The 24201-nt window shown below is 36.7% G+C and overlaps 1 protein-coding gene across 1 annotated transcript in view; it reads right to left on the bottom strand.

Moving 5' to 3' along the window:
- LOC139714840 (kinesin-like protein KIF13A) overlaps positions 1-23913 on the bottom strand; it is a 94622-nt gene extending 70709 nt beyond the window's left edge. The window contains exons 1-2 of the mRNA XM_071626493.1: positions 23860-23913; positions 2433-2525 (exon numbers count right to left, since the gene is read on the bottom strand). Coding sequence (XP_071482594.1) covers positions 2433-2525; positions 23860-23887 — 121 coding nt within the window. The 5' untranslated portion in view covers positions 23888-23913. The remainder of the gene's footprint in view (positions 1-2432; positions 2526-23859) is intronic.
- Between the last annotated feature and the right edge of the window lie 288 nt (positions 23914-24201).

Raw genomic sequence — 24201 nt, 5'->3', positions numbered from 1 at the left:
AGTGTAGTCAGCAAACCTGACATAAAATCTTTACACAGTGACACCGAAGTGAGGAAAGCTGAGTATCATCCTGAAGAGTGAGGTAACCATGGAAACAAGAATTATGATACACACGAGAACTGCGCAGAGAAATAAAGATTGTGCTACTGCCATAATTTTGCTGAGAGCTTTCTTGATATCACAGCATGACAAACTTTCCTTGCTACATTGTATATAACTATGGCTTATACCATCTTTTCACAATAATTCTTTTCCATGCCTGTGACACAAAAGGAAGAAACATTGTGCCCTTTTTATGTTCTGCAAATGACAGAACATTCATTACTTTTAAAAAATTCAGATTTTTTTTTTCCATATTCTCAAAGTTTTTGAAAAGCACTTCTCAGATCGCACATGATTTAAACATTCACCCATTCAAACTGACACTAATTGTGACCCTGCACCTCAAAACAAACAAAAAGTCACCAGACATGAATTTTTAGTTAAGACCATATTCTGAAAGAGCAGATTTTAAGCTTTAAAATGATGTATAACTCAAATCAAATGGACTCTCCTAACCTATCTAAATATTGGAAAGAAAGCACAAACTCAGGAAAAGTGTGAACTGAGAAAAGAGCCTCTGAAGTACAGTGTCTATTCAAGCGCTTAATCTTTACCAGCCCATGCTGGCTGTGCGATGAATGGGACAAAAAACAGGAAGTAAACCACCAGAGTAACAACAATGAAGGGATTATCAGATTAATCTGAAATTAAGCATGCCTCATTAACACATTCTGTCCATAATTAATGCCAACTTTCAAAGCAGTAGCATTATTCTTTCAAAAGTTATTAGAGTTGAAAGTGAAGAGTGTGGACAAGGTTTTTCAGAAATGAAAAAGGGATTCTAAAGACACACCTAATCACACTATTCTACCAAAAATGTTCGAGATAAACTGCTAAAAAAAACACACTTTCCAGCCCGTTTTATGATACCAAATTCTAGCATAATGTAAAAGAAGACCCGCTCTTTCAGAAAATATGAAAAAGTCAAGTTCGGCTAGGTTGACCGATTTCACTTATTTTCAGTCCTCACGCAAAATCAGTGTGTGCGACTTTATGTTCGTTTTGAGGTGCACAGTCACAATTTGTCTTATATTCTACACTTTAGGAAGATATGTTCACCACTTAGCATGTGTCTGCTTCAAATCATCGGTGAAATGAAAAGGCTACTGAAGCTTCCTGTCCACTGGGAGTGAGAGGCAGAAGCCTTTAGCCATTCAAGGCATGTATTAAAAGGCAGTTTGAATTAATTTGACAGGGGAGCTTGAAAACAAGCATCTGATAGCTTTTCAAGTATGAACAGGGTAACAATGAAATAACATACTGGTTGGGTTGATCACAACTGTACATTTATGGAACTTCAGCCAAATAAGCAACACCACACTTTCCTTTTTGAGCAGTGGACAATATTCTTGCAGAGATAAACAAAACCAAGATAGATGCATGACAGCAGTGAAACAATGACTCTGTGAAATTTAATAGAAATGTACATCTATATTTTTTCAATGAAATTAGGAAACTATATTTCCAGGACATATTTCATATCTGACAAGTGACATTGTATGTCTTTGTTGCAAAGGTCTGGTTACTTTACTCAGTAGAGATCAATTTTGAGCTTGGGAAAGACACAGCAAAGGAATGATTTTGAACAAGCACCATGCTCAGTTTTTTTTTCTCTCTGTTTTCTGCTGATTCAAGAAGGGGGATGTCACATCTGTTGTTGTGCACTTTTTATTCACCCTTTCAAACACCTGGCAGCGAGGTGCTACATAAGTACTTGCCGATTGCTCGGGCAAGTGAAAATGAAAGTCAGGCAAGGGTTTTGGAACAATGGGAAAAAAAAGCTTGCTTGAATTGGGCAAGCAAAAAGTTTTTGAAGCCACCATTTTTTTAATCCCCCCCCCCAAAAAAAAACAACAACCCCAAAACAAAACAAATAAACAAACAAACCATGAAGTCAACCATTCAGAGACCCAAAGATGAAGACTGTTTAGTGATGCAACACACTTTCTATTTCATTTCAGCAACTTTCCAGCACTTACATGAAGAAGCCCCAATGCAATGCAATGGCTTGACATCTGCCACTTCAAAATCTTAACATCTACTTTTCCCACAGATGGTACATGTAGGGTACAAGATAAAACTGAACAGCTTTCTGGCACCTTTGTTACAGAAAGTCACATAAAATGGTGATATCAATTGCTATCTGTCTTTGATGCATTTCAGGAGTTAGAATGATATGCAAAGGAACAGTCTCTATCTTTAACCCATTGAAGATAAGTCCCAAGTTTACTCGAGCAAGTGTCTAAGGGAAATGCGTGTTGTAGCAAAATCAACCCATCCTAAACGGGTTAAGGGCAGAAGTCCGACATACAGGAAGCACGGCTGGTTACCTGTTTGCCCATATGCAAATATGCATGCATTGTAGCCTTCAAATGCATTGTCCAAAAGATCCCGACCCAAGCAATTAAAGACTGTCAGCTGATCTGAAAGAGATACAAGAACAAGAAAACAATGCACATTAGAAATGGGTGAGACTTTCTTTACTTAACATCTTATATGCACCATGTCTGCATAAAGAACAAAACAAAGTGCTGTCCCAAACAAATAGCTCTTGATACAATAAATCCTGAAGCAAGAATTTCATCACATGACATGATCTACATTTTCAAGCAGCTTTCTCTATGTGTTAACTCTCTCTAGGACACATAACATGTTTATGATTATTAATGATGCTGTATGTATGGGTTCGTGATACTTATTGTCTTTTCTCACACTGATTGCGTAAAGAAATTCAGCATATTTTCCCCTAATATCAGAAGAGTTTGACTTAAAAAAAAGAAAAAGAAATAAGAAGGATAAGATCAGTGGCACCTGAAGGCATGGAAAACATTTACTGTTCAATGGCTGTAGCTTGTGGCTGCTTGCAATTATTGTGAACGTGTTGACTTTGATGCGCACAATAACTACTTGAGATCCAGGATGCACAAAGACACACGCCTGAAGATGATGAAAATGTGTATGGCTAGACAACCTTTCTTTGTGTTATACCGCAGGCTCTGCCCATACACGTCATTGCCTGATCAGAAAACCAGTGTATGGTACAAGTGCTATTGTGATGACTTCACATGTATTTCTGTATGAGTTAGCCACAAAGCACCTACATGTAAAAAGTCTTATGTGTTACCTACACATGACAATATGAGGAAAATGGGGATATGTAGCAATTACAGTTCTTTAGACTCCTGATTACAATGTGTACACAGAGAAAAGATTCACCCTCTCTCTCATTCTTTAAAGGACAAGTGCACCTACATGTATATATGCATGTGGATTGAGAAAATGCAGCAATGTTAATAGAGCACATCAGTGAAAGTAGAAGGAAAATCAGATAATCCATTCAAAAGTTGAATTTTTGAAGTTTCAGGGATGCTATTGCTGGATGAGAAGACTATTACAGCTTGTGATGTCACATGCATATATCCATAACGATACAAAGAAGATACAAAGAAAATTCAACATACTTTCTCTTTTCTCGCATAATAAAAGAGCACTTTACTTGCCTCTTTCAGAAGGCAGGGGGGATAATATGATCCTTAACAGTCAGTAACAAGTCAAGGGAATGTGTCCTTTTTTTTTTAAATTAAAGTTTGTGGAATTCTCTTTATATTTTCATGATATTGTTCTATACATCTGACATCATAAACTGTAGTAGTCTTGTCATCTAGCAGTGACTGTGCAGAAATTTAAAAAATCTATAACTTTTGAACAGATTTTCTGATTTCCTCAAACTTTTACTGGTGTGTTCTATTAATATTGAGTACTGCATTCACTCAATCCATGATAAGGTGAACTTGTCCTTAACTCATGGAGTCAAAGAAACCATATTCCTGTGGTTTGATGCTACATCTTTGTTTTATTTATATCATTCATTGTAAGAGTTTAAATAAGTATGAGTTAAAATTTAAGTAGAGTACGAAATTATCTTTGATTCGAATGTTCTGTTTTGTCATGCATAAATGTAATTTCAATGCCTTGTTTAATTTCTAAAATTTCAACTAATTCTTGAATTTAGCAACATTTCTTTAAAAAGACTATGCCTTCTGTTTTCTCTAAAAAGGTGGCAAAGTTTTGACATTTCTTTCTACCTTGAGCAGCTTTCATGAATCTTAAGTACAGTAGGACTTTAATAATCTGGCCAGCGATCGTCCAGATTCTCTGTTATCTGGACGCCGGCTGGCTGACACATTTTTTTTTTAATGTTTTCATGGAATTTCAGTGCCAAATCTCACTCAAAACAGAGACACATTCAAGCATTATCGTGAAAAAACATGACGGGACATATTTTAATCATCGCAGCAAACTGTAACTTTTACGTCAGTTCATGAGACAATTACCTTACATGTATGTCAATGACCAGTGCTGTGCTTGTCACTGGCACTGAGTGCACAGCAGCGGTTACAATGAAGTGCAGTGGCAGTATTCGACAAGTCGCAATATTGATCTCATTGTTGGTCAACATCCATTAAACAAACAATACATGAAGGGACATTAAAAAGGGATATCTTTATATATAATTTCATTTGCCCATCATATAAAGTATGAAACATGACAATGCTATGCAGACAATCGTAATATTAGTAAATTGGTTGTAACATGAGTATACCCCAAGCACGATATGTTAGATAGTGCTGTATTTGGGCATTATCTCTTTTATACGGCCAAATACTGTAAAAGTGGAAATTTTCACAGTGTTGAAATTTTTACGCTTTTCGTGCAACTAGAAATTAGTGCGAAAATAAAAGCATGCGAATATTTTTGCATGCCATATGTTCCAGTACTTACTGTCTCGATTCCGCGGAATTAAAAACATGCGAAACTCTTCTTACCGGGCCGAGCGCAAAAAATTAGTTGCGCAAAAATATCCACTTTTACAGTAGATTATCCGGAGGCCCGCCGGTCCTGACGTTGCCGGATAATTGAGGTCCCAATGTATTTTCCGCTTATCTTTCTCCAAGAAAAAGCCATGCAGAGGTACTGCTTTAATATTAACAAGCTGATTAATCAGCAGCCAAAGTTCCCAGGACTCTATGGGCTGACTATGTGATAGATGTCACAGTCAGTTATCTCTCAGCCATGGGTCTTTCCTTCCCTGTACGTCTACAGCAAAAGACCTTGCCTCATTATAACAGTGTAACATATTGTCCTTTGCTTTATCAACCATGAGAAATAAGACAGGGACACTGTCTGAACCAGCTTTGCCTTCACTTTATTTCGACATCTCATACATGTAGGAAGGCCGAACTTGCACAAGAATGACATTTCATTCACATGTAAAATGTATCGTGTTTGGAATAATTCACACACAGTGAATAATGTTTTAAACCCAACAAAAAAGGAAAATAATTACATTGGCCAATATTACATTTAAAAGAGAATTTACGTCAATTCATGTACTGTACATGTATGTGGATACAGTAGATGCAAGTACGTTAGTACTAGTACAAATTGTACACATTTTATTTTTGTAAAGTCTAAAATAATTCTGAAAAAAAAAAAAAACAGTTGAATAAATCAATTTATAAACTCTTGGTTAAATCCATGTGCCATCATCACTGAATGAGAAGACTATGTACAATAATTCTTGATGTCGTAGTAGGGCAACGATTTAAAGAAAATACAAAGAGAATTCTGCAAAATTTCATTTTGAACTTAAAGAACACATTCCTTCGACATATGCATCTCAAGGGCAATATTATTGCCCTCAGCTTCTAATATTAAAGATAAATCAAGTGCTCTCTCATAACGCTGAAAATTGAAGAGGTGTTGATTGTCCAATTTTCCTCAAACTTTACTGCTGTGTACTACTAAACTTGTATTTCTGCATGAACTGAATCCACATATGTATATTTGGAAGTGTTCTATCATTAGTATTCACTCTCTAAAACAAATCTAACAATAACAAAGGTATACATATGCCTATAATGTAGTTTAAATATGTACAAATGTACACGCCTTCCTTGTCGATAGCCCCATCCCCCTTTTGTAACAAAGATACCACAACTTCAACTTGTATGTAGGCCCTATGTCAACTTTGTTTTGGTTTACACATTGTTGTATATTCTACAATGCCAAGTTAATCAATTCCTAACATTGAATGCACTATGAAGATTTCATGAAGCAAGATAACATTTTCACAACCTACATTGTAATATCATGGATGGATCCATTTGTAAAATTAGAGAAAAGGCAAAGCAGTATTTAGCGTTTGTTCCCTTTTATGCAATGCATAAATCACATTTTCATGAGGATTCACTCTGGGTGTAGCCAAGTGAAAATGATACCAGTCTTTCAGGCCTCATCCTACACGCTTCATTTACACCTACACACAATCGGTGTGGACAAAATTGCCCTCCAGTCACAACATGCATTTGTGTGCTCCTGGCCAAATGTAGACTGATTCTATGCACAGACATGCATTGTGGAGCAAGGTCAATGTGCAAAGTCCGATTTACACACGTGTGCATTCACCCATAAAAATTGAAAGGAACGACAAGGAAAGGAAAGAAACTATTCATTTGCTAGTATCTGGAATAACAAGTTTCTTTGTAATGCCAATATGTAGAGAGAGTCAACTCTCTAGTCCCATCAGGAAGGTGCTACATACTGTACCTCCCTGGTTCCATGTATATCCAGGATTGTTACCTGATTTCTTCAGACTTCATATTTTTCTTTACACCATTATCTTTCACTATTAAACAAAAAGAACATACACACACCTTTTGTTACACTAGCTAAACCACGGACTGCAACACTCTGCTCCAGAAAAATGAGAAAAAAATCTTAATACAAAACTGGTTTTCGAAATCACATCCAGGAGGTGAGTCATAGCCAGTACTTTCTCCAATGAACATACATAAGCTATAGATCAGACAGAAAATGATCCTAATAGTAATACAATCATTTACTGTAAAAGTGGAAATTTTCATGGTGTTGAAATTTTCACTCATTTTGCGCAACCCGAAACTATTGTAGCGCGAAAATATAAGCACGCGAATATTTTTGTTTACCGTATATTCCAGCAGTTGATGACTTGATTCCGCGGAATTAAAAACACGCGAAACTCTTCTTATCCCACCGAGCCAAAACATTAGTCGTGCGAAAATATCCACTTTTACAGTAATCAGAGTTTCACAAATGTTTGGATAGTTCAACAGTGGAAAACATTGATGGGTTTCTTCCATCAGATTTAGGAGGATGTACCATTATACAATTTGTACATCCCTTCTCCTCCAGTAACAACTCTATAGTAGATGCCTCATATTCAGTATACATGCGATCGCTTCACTTTTCTGTCTACAAAACATAATCAATTCATGTTGTTTGGTGGGTGAACAGCAGGTGTTCCAACAGAAATGTGATACTGGTACTCATAATGTGTGACTAACAGTCTCTGTTCAGGAACATGACAGCATGCATCGTAGCCATATAAATTCAGATGAGATCGCTATGTTTTCAGACGTGTTAACATCTTTTCTAGACAGGCCACACAAGCCGTGAGACAGGGGAACAGGTGGCGGAGTTTTCCAGTTCAGCCATTCCACACCTACCTTCTCACCTAGAATTTCTTTGCAGTCTAATGTTTAGCTTGGTATATAGCAAGGAGTGGGATGATGCTGGTATGGGTAACATTCAGAGCACATGAGTGAGTCATCCCCTTTCTTTCACTGCCTACCATGAGGATGACAGCCAGTGACAGTGTCAGGTAATTTTATGAATCTGCATTGATCATCAATGTGTAAGATCTTGAGTTACTCAGACAGAAAGAAAATTAGTATGAATCCATGTATGAAGTGCTCAAAGAGACTATCAATTCGAGCATGTGGTGACAAACAATAATGATTAGCATTGAGTGAGACAGCAATCAAGGCATGAACACATCACAAATTTTCATATATATATTATGAAATTTCATATTTTTTATTATGCAGGAAAAAACAATGTTTTTCTGTTTAAATATAACACATACCCCTCCATTTTTGTCTGAACTTATGACAGAAAACTCAAAGTCACTAAAAATACCATGAAGTGGTACCCACATTAGTCCTACTATTAAATGGTAACAACACTTCCAGCAAATTGGTTACATTGTATTCTGACTGCTTGATAACACATCTCCCTGCTGGTTGATGAACCCGTTGAGGACGAGTCCGGAGTACACTCGGGAAGATGTCTTTGGGAAATGCATGTTGTAGCAAAGTCAGTCCGTCCTGAACGGGTTAAACAAGGTCACTACAAAAATGTGTTAAAAATCAATTAAAGATGCCTAAACATAATGGATATGTGATGTCAGAATGGATATCTTTAACATTTTGGATATCAAAAACTCTAATCTTAACTTACTGTCTTCTGATAAATGAGCATGAATTTAAAAAAAAAACACACACACAGAAAATGCATACCACATTTTTATTGTGGATTCCTTACAACTACACCTAGACTGAAAATTTAAAAACTGTCAGTGGATCCCTTGTACTCTTCTAAACCAGCGTGCTCCTCATCTTAATAGATGCTCTTATTTTGAGAGGATAGTAAAAAAAAAAAAATGAGAGGTAAGATCAGACAGTGCAAAAGACTGTCAGCAGAGAAAATTATTCATAAAAAACAGGCTCCAGTCTTTGAGATATCTACCCTTTTTCAAGGTTGCCTTTTGCCTCTAAATTTGTAAATGAACTTTCAGTACACATCTTTCATAAACAATCTATGTCATTAAAATCTCTCTCAGACAAATATCTTGAGTGCACACTATGCATCAAACATGAGCACTATAACATCATGCCACAAATGTCAGAAATCATTCTATAATCATACTCTCCATTTATCATCTCTCCTAGGTAATATAAAGAAGGCTTTGGAAACAGATTTAAAAATGGGGTTACCTAGACTTTTATTTGTGCATCAAAAGAATCAGGCAGGACATTCATCATCTGGATCATTCAGCAGCTACGGATACTAGTATCTGAATTTGTAATAAATCAACTCTGTCTGTGAGACTGTGTACCTGCCCTGAATGGGAGCATTTCATATTGGAGGAAAAGGAAAGAAAAACTTCCTGGGTAGATGGCATATTATGCCAAAGGAAGTGTGACTGTATAGTTCAGCATCAAACTGCCTGTGGGTTTGGTATGGTAGAAGACACACCAAGTGTTATCATTTCAGTGCAATTTTTATCACCTTGGCAGACAGTACCTTTTGTTTGTTTGTATAGAAGAAAAACATTACACTTATACACAAATCAATAAAGGTTCACATCATATACCGTGTTTTAACTAAAAAAACAATTCACTTCAAGATACCATTATTTCTCCTAAGCTGTTATTTTCATATACACATATTTTTGCGAATGAGGAGGTCACAGACATTTTCGCGAGATGTAGTTTTTGTGCATTGACACCGAGTATAGTGCAAATGCACTATTACCATAGCACATTGCCACATTTTTGCATGTTGTTAGATTCGTGGTCTTACTGTCATTTGTGAAATTCACACACACACACACAAATAAATAAATAACAGCAAGTTTCATGCACAAAATTCAAAAGCCTGGAGCAAAGACTGTTCTTTTATGTTGACTAATCAAAATAGTTAGGGACTACCCTATGGATGAGAAACTATGACAGCTTCTGTAAGGATCTGCACTGCGATACTGATATTGCAGTTGCTTATCAAATGTCAAGGTCCAGAGACATATTAAAAAAAAAAAATGATGATGATGAAAGCATCAGTGATGATCGCACCAGTTCAGCATGAGAGTGATGAGATGACAGCCTTGCATGACTGTCATGCCCTATTCATTATCCATTTCATAAGCAAATAGTAATTATGAAGACTTAGGCTGGGTTAGAGAGCATTGGAGCCTGACAATCACTCATTAACACTGTCACTGTGTCTCTCAACTCTCCTGCTTGGATATGGATTATAGTCAGACTAGACCTCGATGTCAAAATCAACCTTTTTTTTCCTTCTTAAATCAGAAAGGGGAATCCTCAAAATTTAGTGGGAATCCTCAGTGTTAACCATGGAAGAGAGCTGTGATAAAAATGGTGGGTCTGTACACAGCACCTCTTCAACTCCTGCTGGAAGAGAACAAGCCTGTCTTTCACACATCACCCAGGCTGTCTGAATTTCCTAATTCTCTGTGATTGAATGAGATTTGTTGCCGACAGCTAGTAGTCTGTGTTCACAGGCCCAAAGCAAGTTATCCTCTCTTAATGCTTTCAAACATTCACACATTTATAACAGTGATAAACCGCTTTGATAGTATGCCACCTCAAATGACGCTAAAAGTTTTTTTTTTTAATTTCTTCAAGACTCAAAGTGACGGCTTAGTTTTATCTCCATCTCAAATCATGAGTGAATATCAAATCTGAAATCAGATTTATTGTATTACTGAACAGAAAGTGAGTACAATGTACAATGTACGATATGAATGCAAAACATTGCACTTGGGGTAAAGCAAATTTTGATCAGTATATAGTTACTAGTAAATGCTCACTTTGCAATGCAGAGCAGCAGTCAAAACATCTTGTTAACACTCTAATTCAAGTTCTTTTGGTGAAAGCGCCTTGTAATATATCATGTAATATTTATCAAGGAATCATCTATGTGCTGCATATGACAAACAAGGGCATATTGTTGGCTGAGAACTTGAAGGGCTTTATCACAATTTTGGGAGTAATTGAGTTTTTGGTATCATGTTGGAGAGCTTGATTTTAATAATTCAAAATTGACACCATTATGGAGACTGTATGGTGTCAATTTCAAATTATTTTCATTTTCGGTAAAATGTTAAAAATTGAAACAAGGGTGCTATTTTACCCTATACTTGGAACAATGGTCATAACTCTACCCACTTTTGATTACTGTAAAATGAAGAATGTTCGCGTGCATTTTAATTTCGCGAATTTCGTGAGAGCCAAGATTCGCAAAATTAAAATGCATGCGAAAGTTCTTGTCTACACTATATGCATTGAATGTTAGAGGCAACTCGCAAAAATGTTTTGCACCGGAAAGGCTGTTGGCTCAAATTCGTGAAAATTTCATGCCGCGAAAATATTGTGTTTTACAGTAGATAAACTTTTTATTTCATGAATATTTATTATTTTGTTTTTACTTATGCTCAAAACTCAGAACGTAGCAATGCCCTTCTGGTCCTCAGCTGACAGTATATATTGAGTTTTTTATGTATTGCGTATCCACAATTTCAAACATGAGGAAAAACATACAACTTGTTAGATTTCATTTCAAAAATACATTTATGATTTCACAAACAAATCTTGATATTTTTATAAAGAAATACTTGTAAACAAACCAAATATTGTAAAATTGATATACAGGTACTTCTTCCATTTCTAGCTTACAACTACATATATTTCATTGGATTTTCAGATGTGTTGATGCCCTTGAAATATTATTTGATTTCATAAATGACAAGTATAGAGATATGATATTGCAGCTGAGATTCATCTTTCAAGATTGATTTGATTATTACCAGCCAGGTGTCATCACTGCTGATAAATGACTCACACAGTAGTATCACTCTACCAGCAAAAATGTGTTCCGACATACAGTAGCCGGCAGCATATCAGTTTGGGTTCTTGACACAGGGGTCTGCATGTTCAGACTAAGAGTTAAATCAAATCCTGCACACCCCTGGCATGGCTGTAATACAGGGAGCCTTCTCCCACACCATGCCTAGTGGGGTTCAAGGTGAAGACTGCAACAATCAGTGAGCACATACTCTCTGCCAACCTGTTCTCCTCTCTTCTTTTTTATCAAATTTGTAAGTCTGATGCTATTTATTATCATACATTTACATGCATCCTGGACTGACTGGTAAATAAGGAAAACTCTATGCAGTGAAATGCTTCTAGTTATCAATTACGGGAAATGTTGGAACAATAATGAAGACAATTTTACATCATCAAAGGCTATGATATGTCATCACTCAAGCTTTATACCCTGGTTGATTTTTTTTTTCATTTTCATTTAGTTTTATTTCATTTCCCACACATATGTGACCCGCTACAATAAAAGGATCCTAAAGTCGCTGACAGCTGAGCCAAGAAAATCGAGTTTGAAGTCACATCATAAAACTTGGTCAAAAAATCAGATTTCTGTTTTGGGCAGAATTTTGTAGTCAAATATTTTGTCTATCACCTGCCGAAATTTTGAAGCTAAATTATTAAAGGAAAGGCAAGAAATTAGCATTTTTCTGGGCCATGATTTTCCGCCTTTCAACATAACAGAAACGTGTCAAGATTTGGATTTGGCTAGACTCCGCCCCTAGCAATGAGGGAGTGATCTTATTGGTCAGTGCAAGACATCCTGATTACTGACTGGTCGTGCTTAGACCAGTGGCGCTAAGCTTGAATGAACATCGCGGAGGTCGCTAGGAGCATGCCTTTTATTGTCAAGCGATGAAAACTGTCTCACCTCCCCTTGATCATGATAGCGTTGGAAGGAAAACTTTGAAGGCATTTTTCTTGAAACTCTGATTTCCTCGACCACTTGACATGCGCTAATAAAATCATCGATATCTCCACAACCGTGTACTTTTATGAGTTGTGCTATATGAAATTGAAGTAGAAGAGTAAGGAAATAATGTCATGCCATTTCCCGAAAACTGTCCTCCCCTGACTTTCGGATCTTTTTCTGGTAGCAGGTCATATATGATTCAACATTTGAATACACATAAGAACACAACAATACAATGACACAACAATACCAACCATGTATAGGCCTACAACAGATAGAAGATAGATAGACAGATTTGATCATCAGCTTTCAGTCATGAGCTTTTACCAAAAGTTGTGCATAAAAAAGAACAAAATCTGAATCATTTAAACTCCAAACTAGAATTAAAGATTTTTAATTTGAATTGCTCACATCATGAATTTCAGTTGACTTCAAAAGGAACAATATGATAGCTGCATTCACCTTTATCACATTGAACAATCCTGCAGGCCATGAATGAACAATATGTACATTGTACATGTAGCACTCTGGAATGATAACAAGTCCTATACCAACCATGTATACAACAGATTTAGAAAGAAAAAAGATAGATAGATAGATAGATAGATAGATAGATGAGATATTGTATCAATAAGTATACATGCAATATACTGTGTTGACAAATTATCTATACAGATGCTGCCTTGTTAAACTCTGAGTTTGAAATCACAGAGAGCGTTGGTCTGTGATTTTTCAAGACACTGTGTCTTTTATAGTCACTGAATGAAAACTATCGTACACTGTACATACAGAGCTTGATGCGTCATCACAGTTGAAGTGATCGTGGGGACTGTTGTTGTCATAGCAACACGAGTGTGACTACCACTCATCCATTAAGATGACACAAAATGGGCATCAGATCCACAGTTCAGGGTGTTTTACAACAGACACCTAACTGTGCTTGAAAGTTTGTATTACTGTGCTGACTATACTGTAAAACGAGGAATGTTCGTGTGCATTTGAATTTTGCGATTTTCGCGAGAGCCAGGATTCGCGGAATTAAAATGCGCACACGAAAGTTCTTGTCTACACTGTACACATTGCATGTTGAAGGCAACTTGCAAAAATTTCAAGATGCAAAAAAGGCCGTCGGCTCCATTTCACGAAAATTTCATGCTGCGAAAATATTGTGTTTTACAGTATATCAGAGAGAATTTGTTCAAAACATATGCCAAGATTGAAACACAACTACAAACTGCGGTCTAAATAGGCCACATGACCAGGTCAGCCATGCTTTGAGTTTGCCATATTGGATGCTATACTAGCTACCAGTCAGATGGATATCCTCATTGCTAGTCTGTTGGTTTGACTACCTTCAAGTGTATGTTTAATACGTTTGAACGTCTAATATTCATTATTCTCTTCAAGTGATCACCTATATTTGTATGTACGTAGCACACAATTTTACACAATGAATCAAAATCATACCACCACAACTAATTTCCAGAAGAAAAATTACTATAAACATAATCATTATATTGAATCGCTAGAGGGCATAATATCATTCCAACGCTCATCCTTGAGCAGCAATTGTTATATTCCACCCACAGTGGTGGGGACAACAAAATTGTAAATTACTTGTGAAATAGGTGCCATTGGGGCAGGCCCACAAGCTAGACATGTGCTACTGTGCAGAAGACAAAGGGCACTGACAAGCCATAGGTGGGAGGAAAATGATATGCCCCATCCTCACCGACACATCCTGAGGACTGCATACCATAATCAGGCTACACTGTAGTAGGCATTGCAAAGCATTATTCATGTGGTATGTCTACGCTTGATTCATTCAACGGTATCATCAGTTCACACATTTCTGGCTGCAAGAGTAAAACATGGTTCTCACAAATCATACATCTGTATGTTCTTTAGTGTTTTCAACTGACAAATTCTTGGTTGCTCACAAAATAATGTCCTCCCAACATATTCTATTTCAAACATAGCAGGACATTTCACTCCTTAAAATCAGGATGATACAATGTAGTTTCTGAATAACTGAAGTGTAGAATAACCAACCCTTTTTGCTGCTAATGACATCTTTAGCAGCAATCTACATACTGTATGCTTTTCAAAAGATAATGTCTGTGTAAATGTCACCAGTATCACATGATATATGTGTACTCTAAGCATGGCTTCCATTTCATATCCTGAGTTTGAAGAATAAAAATCTTTATATAGAAAGCTGACAATGGAAATTAATTGTGTAGTTAGGAAAGGGATATGCATGGAACTGTGCAGTAAGGCAGAGAAAAGACATTTTCACCCACTGAGTACATGTACGATTTGTATTTAGATAGTATTTAGACTCAAACATCCTGCATGTCATAGTGATGGCCAGTAAAAGCTCCTCCAATATTCAATATTGTTCATTATATACAGTACATTGTATATTCCTGCTGACAGCTCACAGTGAATATATTGGGGGGGGGGGGGCTTTACCAAATTCACTTTCGTTGAGTATTAAAGTTTTGTTTGTCTACTTTTTTGTCCATGTTAACAACTTTACATTAGTTTCATGACTCTGAAAACAATACAGGATGAACTAGGCCATGTCAAATGTTAGGTACATGCACTTTTGACATTATCTTGCCAATCTACCAAACACGAAACCTTCAAATAAAGCACCCAAAATTAAAATGTTAGTGTCTCAAATTTTTGTTGAAAGGAAAATGAAATTTAATAGACTGGCCAATTAATGGTTGAATTGCTGTGATTACAGATAGCATTGGATCCCGAGGACAGTCAGAAGGGGAAAAAAAATAACCATGCATACACAATGTACATTTGTAGGCTACATTTCTCTGTGGTGGCAGAGTAACATTAGGCTGAAGTAAAGAACATGAACACAGAGAAATGGACAAGCATAGATGAAGCTGGATTTTTATCATCAAATTTAATAGCCATATACTTTATACTTGAAACTATAAAACTTTAATATAGTCATTACAGTGTACCAATGTGAAGAATAGGAATCCTGCAAAACCATGTGTATTTTTCTGAACAGGCTATAGGGTGGCTGGAATTCACAATTACAGTATAACAAGCTATTTATCCTGTTGAACCCTGATCACTTTGACTACCTAGGTTAGATGTCTGCTGTCTGAATACACCAGACCCTACGCATCACTCTCTCCCTTTTTTCAATTGAATGAGGGAGCAAATGTGATGCACATACGTATAGATGCAATGCACATTGTATCCATACTGTATACACCAAATATTTCGCGAGGTTTTTATTTTCGTGAGTTTTGCGAGACAGGTGAGAAAATATTGACTCTGATCTCAATGTGAATGTGATGTGCACAATATTCTCTGTTCAGTACAGTACTCTACGATAGCAAATTTAGCCACTCGCTAAATCATTGGGAAGTCCCGATTCGCGAAAATTTAGACTCGCAAAATATACACTGTAAGGCATGAACAGGAAATATATCTTCAGACTTTACAAAAAGATATGAATATCATATATATATCCATATATCATTTTGTAAAGTCTAGAGATAACTTCCCCTTGCTGAGATACAGTTAAATATAAACTGATGCAACAGTCTGGGAAACGCTGCAGCCTTTACTGCCAACAGATGGAACAGCAGAAATTCCTACAATGGCAAATTGAATATGACTGATACTCTACATTATTACTCATGCCTACTGAAATGAAGGGGGAAGGGCAGCAGACAATGAACACTACAATGTATGCAATTGCCAGATAGTGTGTCTGCTGTAATGAAGAGTATGAATCATTCACACCAAATAATGATCACATGTGTTTGCATTCCACCATGTTCAATCTCCATGCATCAAGCACAATACAGGGAAGAAAAACATGTTGAGAGGAGTGATGTACAAACGCAACTGAGCAAACACACGCGTCTTCTCCCGTAGGGCTTCAAAAGACATTGTAAGGTCAATAGAAATTAATGGCACACACCAAGTTAAGCAACATATAAATGTTGCATGTTATTTCCTTCAATACTAAGCATTTCCAGTTGTATAAAAATGGGGATACATACTTGGAATAAAGGAAAATAATAGGAGTGATGATTATATCAAATGCTTATCAAGAGTTATCATCAGAGTGTCTCATTTTTCAAGCATTTCATTAAAATTGCTCATATGACACATAACTTTGGTCTGGTGACTTCTAATGTGGACAAAAATTCCACTGATCCAAAATTTACATTCAAAATATGAAGCACTTGCAATGTGATCATGTGCAGAATAATTAAGATACATCTGGGGGGTGTTTCATCAACGTTTGTCAGCGCTGACAACTTGAATCACCATAGTAACAGTCAGTGACCAGATCATCTCAGCCAATCAAAACCAAGGATTTTGCTGAAATTGTCAGTGCTGACAGTTGTCAGCGCTGACAAATGTTGATGAAACACCCCCAGATTGACTATAAGTCTGAACTGAGATAATTTCATTGGATTTTCAATTCATGATACTATGTACATCATCTATAAATAGCAATTTGCATGAATCATGCTATTAATGTACATTGTAAGCCTGTAATATCTTTTTATTTCAGAGACCTAAATACTGCTACAGTGTACATTGTATGTCTTCAGAAAGATTGGCCATCTTATTGCAATCTAGCCCACGATACTTCCCCCTTAGCACTGATAGTATCTTGCAGAAAATGGCAGTTTGGAAAATTTGCCATGTGTACATTTCCTCTGTCACTGTTTGACAACAGAGACTCATAACCATAGGGTAGCATTAGTAGCATTGACTTCCTTCACATCAAACCTTCACAATTTTCAAACTGTTAAATTCTAAACCTTATAGATAGTTTTGGTTTGTTTCATCAGAATGGTTTGATGGGCCACTCGTTATATTTACCTCCTTGCTCTGCGAATAAACTCTCTCCTTGTGCATGTGTACCAAAGGATTGTAAGATTGCACATAGTGTGGTTCTATGGGAATCTGCAGATTGGAAATACCATGCATTGCTTATCTTCACTCTCCCAAACAACTGTATTTCATGAAGCCCTAGCCAGCATATGCAGCAGCATGTGTTATTGATTGACAAGATAAAAATAATCACAGTAGAGTATATATTGACATTGGATTGCAGTCAGGTCATACTGGCAACAACTGCTACAAATTTCTTGATATATACACAGAGGACACCCACTTTGCCAATTCTAAAAACTGTCACAACCTTTTCAGACGACAAGTCACATCCGATATCATAACTACACCATAAATTTTCCAGCCCAAAATACCCTTTTGTTTCACAAAGACATTGAGGTATTTTAAGAAGTTTCTTGTTCTTTTCTGAATGTTTTAAGATAGCATTTTAAACAGTCAAGAGATAAATGGTCTCCTTTTTCATGCTATAGTACATTTAACTACATGTGCACCATCTATTTAATAGCACAAACTATATTGTGCGGTGAGATGTTCACTACATCACCTATCTTTAATGAAGCTACAATGTACAATGTACAATGGATCCCTACGTTTACTAACCATGTCTCCTTGACAAATAAAAATCGCACATAGTCTACCTGTTGACAAGACAAGACTTGAACAGAGATTGCCATCTCCTTGAGGTAGGCCCTCTATACTTGTACATTGAGTGAACCATAGATTATACAAGTTTTTATCTATATTTGTACGTATGTATGTAGTAAGAGTGTTCCTCTTTTCATGACCTGAACTATCTGGAACAGACAGCCTTTTTACAAACAACCACATCATTCCACACTCACCACCCTCCCTCCATTCCACTTTAAGGGGTTTGAAAAATTTTAATACTCACCTGACATCTTTGTTGGCTTTGTTCATGTATTCACAGTTCTTCCACATCTACCTAAGTTAACCACATACCGGTAATAAGAGCTCTGCATGTAGACACATACATTCTTGTATCTCCTTCCTCCCCCCCCCCCCAAAAAAAAAAAACAAAACAAAAAAAAAAACACACACACATAAAAATATATACACACACACACACACAATCACACACACAAACAAACAAACTACCACATGATAGCATAATGACTATAAAAGAATTCCACATTTTCAGGTTCTGACCCAGAGAAAAAAGAAGGTGAAAATGGCATAAAGAGGAACTCCAACGGTCAAGGCAGTCACATTATTGTTGGTTAAGGCATGTGATCAGTTTCCCTAGATGGTTAGACTCTGTTTGCCAGTCTGTCTTCTAATCTCCTTGTAGTTTATATTCCTATCTCTCTTCACAGTTGATATTCTCTGGACCCATTGGCTCCCCTTTTTGTCTACCACTTATCTTAACATGTGTGTCTCTCCTTCAGTTTTCTTTACTCCACCATAATCTCCTCTGTCTCCTATCTCTCTTAGGTTTCTGCTTTATGTACATATATTCTAGAAGCACATATTCCCCAGACAAGCCAGTATCTTGTGGCAGTAGAGATGATGGCGTGCTATTCTCGTTCACTGCAAATCTCCTCACATCTCACTTTCATCCTCCTCTCTCTGCCATTGCTCCTCTACACACTGCAAACCTGTACACTATCTCTACAGCAGCATTTTAGGTGAAGAGAATGCAGTCAAGTACATGTACAACTGTACTTACAACCTGTATTCTATAAAAACAAATGAAACTCCAAATGATTTTTTTTCCTTTTAATGTATCACTGTCTGACTGATTTCATCATTGATCAGGGACTTGGCGATACAAAGATCAGTTTTGGTATTAAAAGGGAATTCTCTTGAAGAAATTGTTAGAGATCACTCATTTGTTTAAAGTCATAGTAAGATAATGTTGCTATTGAAACTTAATCTAGATCATTTACCCTAATGCCCCAGTCACAAATTTGTGTCTGGCACTGCGTCCAAAAAAAGTCATTTTTCTGCAGACTCCCATGGATGCCTTTCCGGAGGTAAAAATTCTCCCAGATGGTCTGTGTCCAAGCAATAAATAGTAATGTTTACTTATTGATAGTTATATAATGTAGTTACAGTAAAGCCCGCCGCACACTACACGATTTTGCCCCGATTCACCGGTCTTAAGACCTTAAGACTAGAAGTGTGACGTCACAGTCTTGCCATTTTCTAGTCGTACGACTGGGTCTTAGCGCCAGTCGTAGAGATTTGACATGTTGAATTTCTACGACTGGTCGTAGGCTTTCAGCCATTCACAATGCAGTAAAATGCAAGCGCACGCAGTGCGCACTGCGCGCGCTTTACAGTCGGGTCGTATAGTGTGCGGTGTCCAGTCGTACGACTGGTCTTAAGACCCAGCTTGGCTTAAGACTTTAAGACCAGTCTGATCGTGTAGTGTGCGGTGGCCTTTACTTGCACGAGTCTGCATCCCCGGTGACTCCCTGCCAAATTGTAAAAATTTCAAAATTTCGCAGGCTTGGAGGCGTAATCTTGTGTTTCACTACGAGCACTCATGAACAGTTATGTCTACTTATATACGACCCTGTGTGGACGCCTGAGTCCATGTTGCGTCTACTCTCTGCAGTGGACTAACTCAAGATAAGCAACTGTGTGACTGGGGCTTTACCAATATAGGACACAAATGTTTCATTAGTTAACAATACACCATACAAAGCAATGTTGTTTAAAATGTAATTTAACCGTCATTAAACACATTGATATGCACATGTCGTGCATACAGCGTATACATACACACACACCAGACAGATACATGTACATCACAGTGTATGCCATAGAATAATTTTTTAGATTGTCTGAACAGGTTCACTACATTGCTTTTCCCTCGTGACTAGCAAAAATACAAGAAAAAGATATACCTGGGACCCTGACAAATGTTGCTTATCATGGAACCCACATTCAACAAGTCAATGATGAGTCATGGAGTTACCATTTGTAATTTTACATTGCACACGGACAAAATGAGTACCCAGAGACATGGACACCTTTCTGTAATAGATGCTGTAATCTCCTTATTATGATATCAACATAATTCCTATTTCCTAGAGAATAAAATTTGACTGTATTGTGAGGTTGGTAATGAACAGTGTATCATAAATAATACACCAATCCATAATGTATGATTTTGAGGGAGAAAGAGAGTGGAACATGGTAGAAATGCGGCTCCTACCCTGAAGGCCAATAGTGCATTAATTATGAGTCATGTTGATGATCTATCATGGCCAGGAAGCTGTGCCATGAGCTATTGCTCTATCAATCACAGTCCTCAATACCAACCCCAGTTGAACCTTTGCAACACTACAGACCTGTTCGGTTCGGGTGCTGTTTTTTATGTTAATGTCTATAATTTCAGTCATAATTGCGTGCTTCAGTTGCATGTCTCACAATGATTTAGACACCAGTTGACATAGCAATGCACCTGACTCATTGCATAGCTCATTGAATCATCTTTTCTTCTTATTTTGGAAGCCCCTTAGTTATGGCCAACCTAAGTTTCATTGTTTTATTAAAAACTGAATAATTTAATACAAGTGCTTCGGAGACACCAACAATCATGTTACCTTGAAACAGTGTATCAGCTGTGGTAGAAAGCTACTGTAATTTTCACAGGTTAAATATCCACTCGATCTTTCAGCAAAAGGAGCAACAATCTTATGTAGAACTTACAAGCTATTTTTTTCCCCTTCTATTATTCCACTTAAACCACTTACGAAATATTATAGAGCATACAATTTTAAGAAGAATTCAAAGTTTATTTGATGAAAATAGGTTTGGAAATGGCAGAGATATCCAAAAACAAAGTAAAACAAAGTGGTCCTACGGAAAGGTGGGTCCCACCTTTTATTAGGAACTATTTTTTTTTGGATATCTCAAACATTTCAAAATCGATTTTCATGAAATAAATTTATTCCTCATAGAATTGTATGCTCTATAATATTTAATATACATGTATGTGGTTTTTAATTATCTCGCAAAAAAAAAAAAAAAATCTTCATCTTCATCTAACCAAAACTATACCATCCCTTTAAAGTCTGTATTTAGTAGGTCAATACAGTCATGTCTTTCCCATTCCATATCTTTTCTCTAATATCCTGTCTCTGATGTCAAGGCATCTTCAACATTTCTCCACAACACTCTGAATATGATGTGCTGACCTGCCAATGGTCATGGTCAGTCATCAATGACATCATCATGTGATCACTTCCTGAACTTGAAATCTGGTGGTCAAGACTTCAAAAGGTCATATACACGCAGCTTTCACAGATAACATGCCTGACAAAAACATGAAAAAAAAATACTTCATGCAGGTTTTCTACATGTCTGTGGTAATTTTTCACATGATGTATACAACTTTAACTGAACATCCACTTTCTTGGGAAGCCGGATGGTACTTTGCAGCTGATTTTTTTTTTTTTTCAGACAGATACTGTTAATGTTACAAAAAAAGAGCAATTATAATTTTTTCAAGTGCATACATTTTAAATCTCTCCTCAAAGGGAGTACCTTGCATAAATTCAGACTACAGTGATACATGAACATTACAAACAGGTAAAACTGGGCTAATCCTTGTCATCAAAGATGTTTTCACCGGTGCGATCATTCAGCTTGATGCTTTGTATTTTAATCCCTGATGCAATTTATCACATGGCAGGTCATCATGTCAAGACGCAAAGTCAATTGATTGTCTTTTTAGTTCACCAGTACAGTGGACTCCCGTTATAATGAAATCCATCAGACCGGCAGTTTTCTTTCGTTATATAGAAATTTCATTATAACTGAACAAACGGAATTTCATTATAACCGTGTTCACTACAACGGGAGTGCATTGCAATATGGGCATGCTATTATTCAGAGAAACTTAACCCATTCCCTACAGGAACCTGGTGGTCTGTGTATTAAATCCATAGGGATTTCAAAATTTGGCATGGAACAGGTTAACATAGAGTACAATGTGGTGTTAATGAACAATAGCTTCTTAGATCATAAAGTCATGCCCACATCCAAATACACACTTTATGATATATGTTTATGCATATTAAAGCAGAAATCTCAAATTACCAGAATATTTGACCTTGCTCTATCCTCATTAAATTGTAAATATTTTGAGTTTGTTTGTTTGTTTGTTTGTTTGCTTGCTTGTTTTCTTAGCCATTCATAAGGTACATGTATATTTGAGACAAGGCGTGAAAGGAAATTTACCACACATCTGCATATCATCATCACAAGGTAATGGAACTTGTTGTGGAGAGATATGATTGTCTGGTCATGGTCTACCTATTTACTGTTGGGAAGGATTTGGCCCAGAGAGGTGTTCTTGACATGTAAATAGGAATCAATTAAGCTCATGATATGCTCTGACAAGCATATGATGAATGCATTTTAATGTGTGCATGTGTGTGTGTAAGTGGGTTCAACACACAGTCAACAACACTTTATTCACACTGTACACATAACATGTGTTTATGAATAATTTCAAACCATACAAATACCACAACCTACAAGAACCACCTTTCCCTTAAAATCCCCATCGCGTCTTCAGATTCAACCCTCACATTAGGCATCAAATCAAGATGTTAAATAATGTTTGTAGTATTGTAGCTTGTGACTATCATGTCATTGCCTACATGTACATGGGTATGATCTAAACAAAGCTTCAAGATGTAATATGTTTGAGACATTGTACAGATCTTATCCAAAACAGGGAGAAGCATATGGGTGTACACATGTCACATATGGTCAGTTTCACTGTGCACAGAGAGTAAATGTGACATGTAATGATATTGAATCACGATGCTGCACTTTTTGACTTTGACATCCTCGATGTTGCACTGTTTGACTTTGACATCCTTAATGTTGCAATGGGAAATTCTTCATTCATTCTGTATACTGCAGAGAGAAGTCTAGGGTTCTGTATTTACTGCAAGTTACTGTTTGGCATATTTGCAATCATATATGCAATATTCAGCTTTGTGACAGTGTAGTTTCCATTCACAGGAGGCATGGACTTCTGGTGTTTGATGAAAATTTTACCACACTGGCACAGTAATGAAATCACAAATATCAATATTGCATCATGCTACATTGTTGTAACTCTTAGTCTGAGCTGCAGGTGTACAACATATGAAAACAATAGTCAGAGTGTTGTCAAGCAATGTATACATGTACAATTGTATATCATTAAGGGGAGTAAAATGATGACTTTGTATTATTTTGTTCAACGAATGACAAAAATTTTCCAAGCATCTAAAGCCTAGTAGGTTCCATCGTTTAAAGGGATGACGTGAAACCACTCATGTGTATGTGACTTTTTCAAATTGCTTTTACGATATAAATTGTCTCTCATCAACTTACCAGCAAACTTTTTACTCTTCTCATCCATAGAAAAGAAGCAGTGATCAAAGGCAAATGTCTGGAAGAAAAGGAAATAAAAGATCATCTTTTACATGTATTTTCTTCAAAGCAGCATACAAACAGCATAGGATATATTGACTGATACAGTTTGACACAATACCTAAAATGTCAATGCTAGTATATACACTGAATCATCAGTTTCAATGCCAATACATTGGTGACTGTACGCAAAGATAAATACTTTTTATGTTCCACCATTGAATTTATCACAGAAAACCTGTCCTTGTTAGATGTGGGAAACGATAGCTATTGGAGACTGCACAAACATCAACAAATGACTCA

The sequence above is a fragment of the Diadema antillarum genome, unplaced genomic scaffold (genome assembly GCF_040938485.1).
Source record: "Diadema antillarum isolate AM-2024a unplaced genomic scaffold, OU_Dant_1.0 scf00000045, whole genome shotgun sequence".
In the NCBI taxonomy this organism is placed as follows: domain Eukaryota; kingdom Metazoa; phylum Echinodermata; class Echinoidea; order Diadematoida; family Diadematidae; genus Diadema; species Diadema antillarum.
Note: the sequence above shows the minus strand (reverse complement) of the source record. Positions and strands in the feature narration are given on the sequence as shown.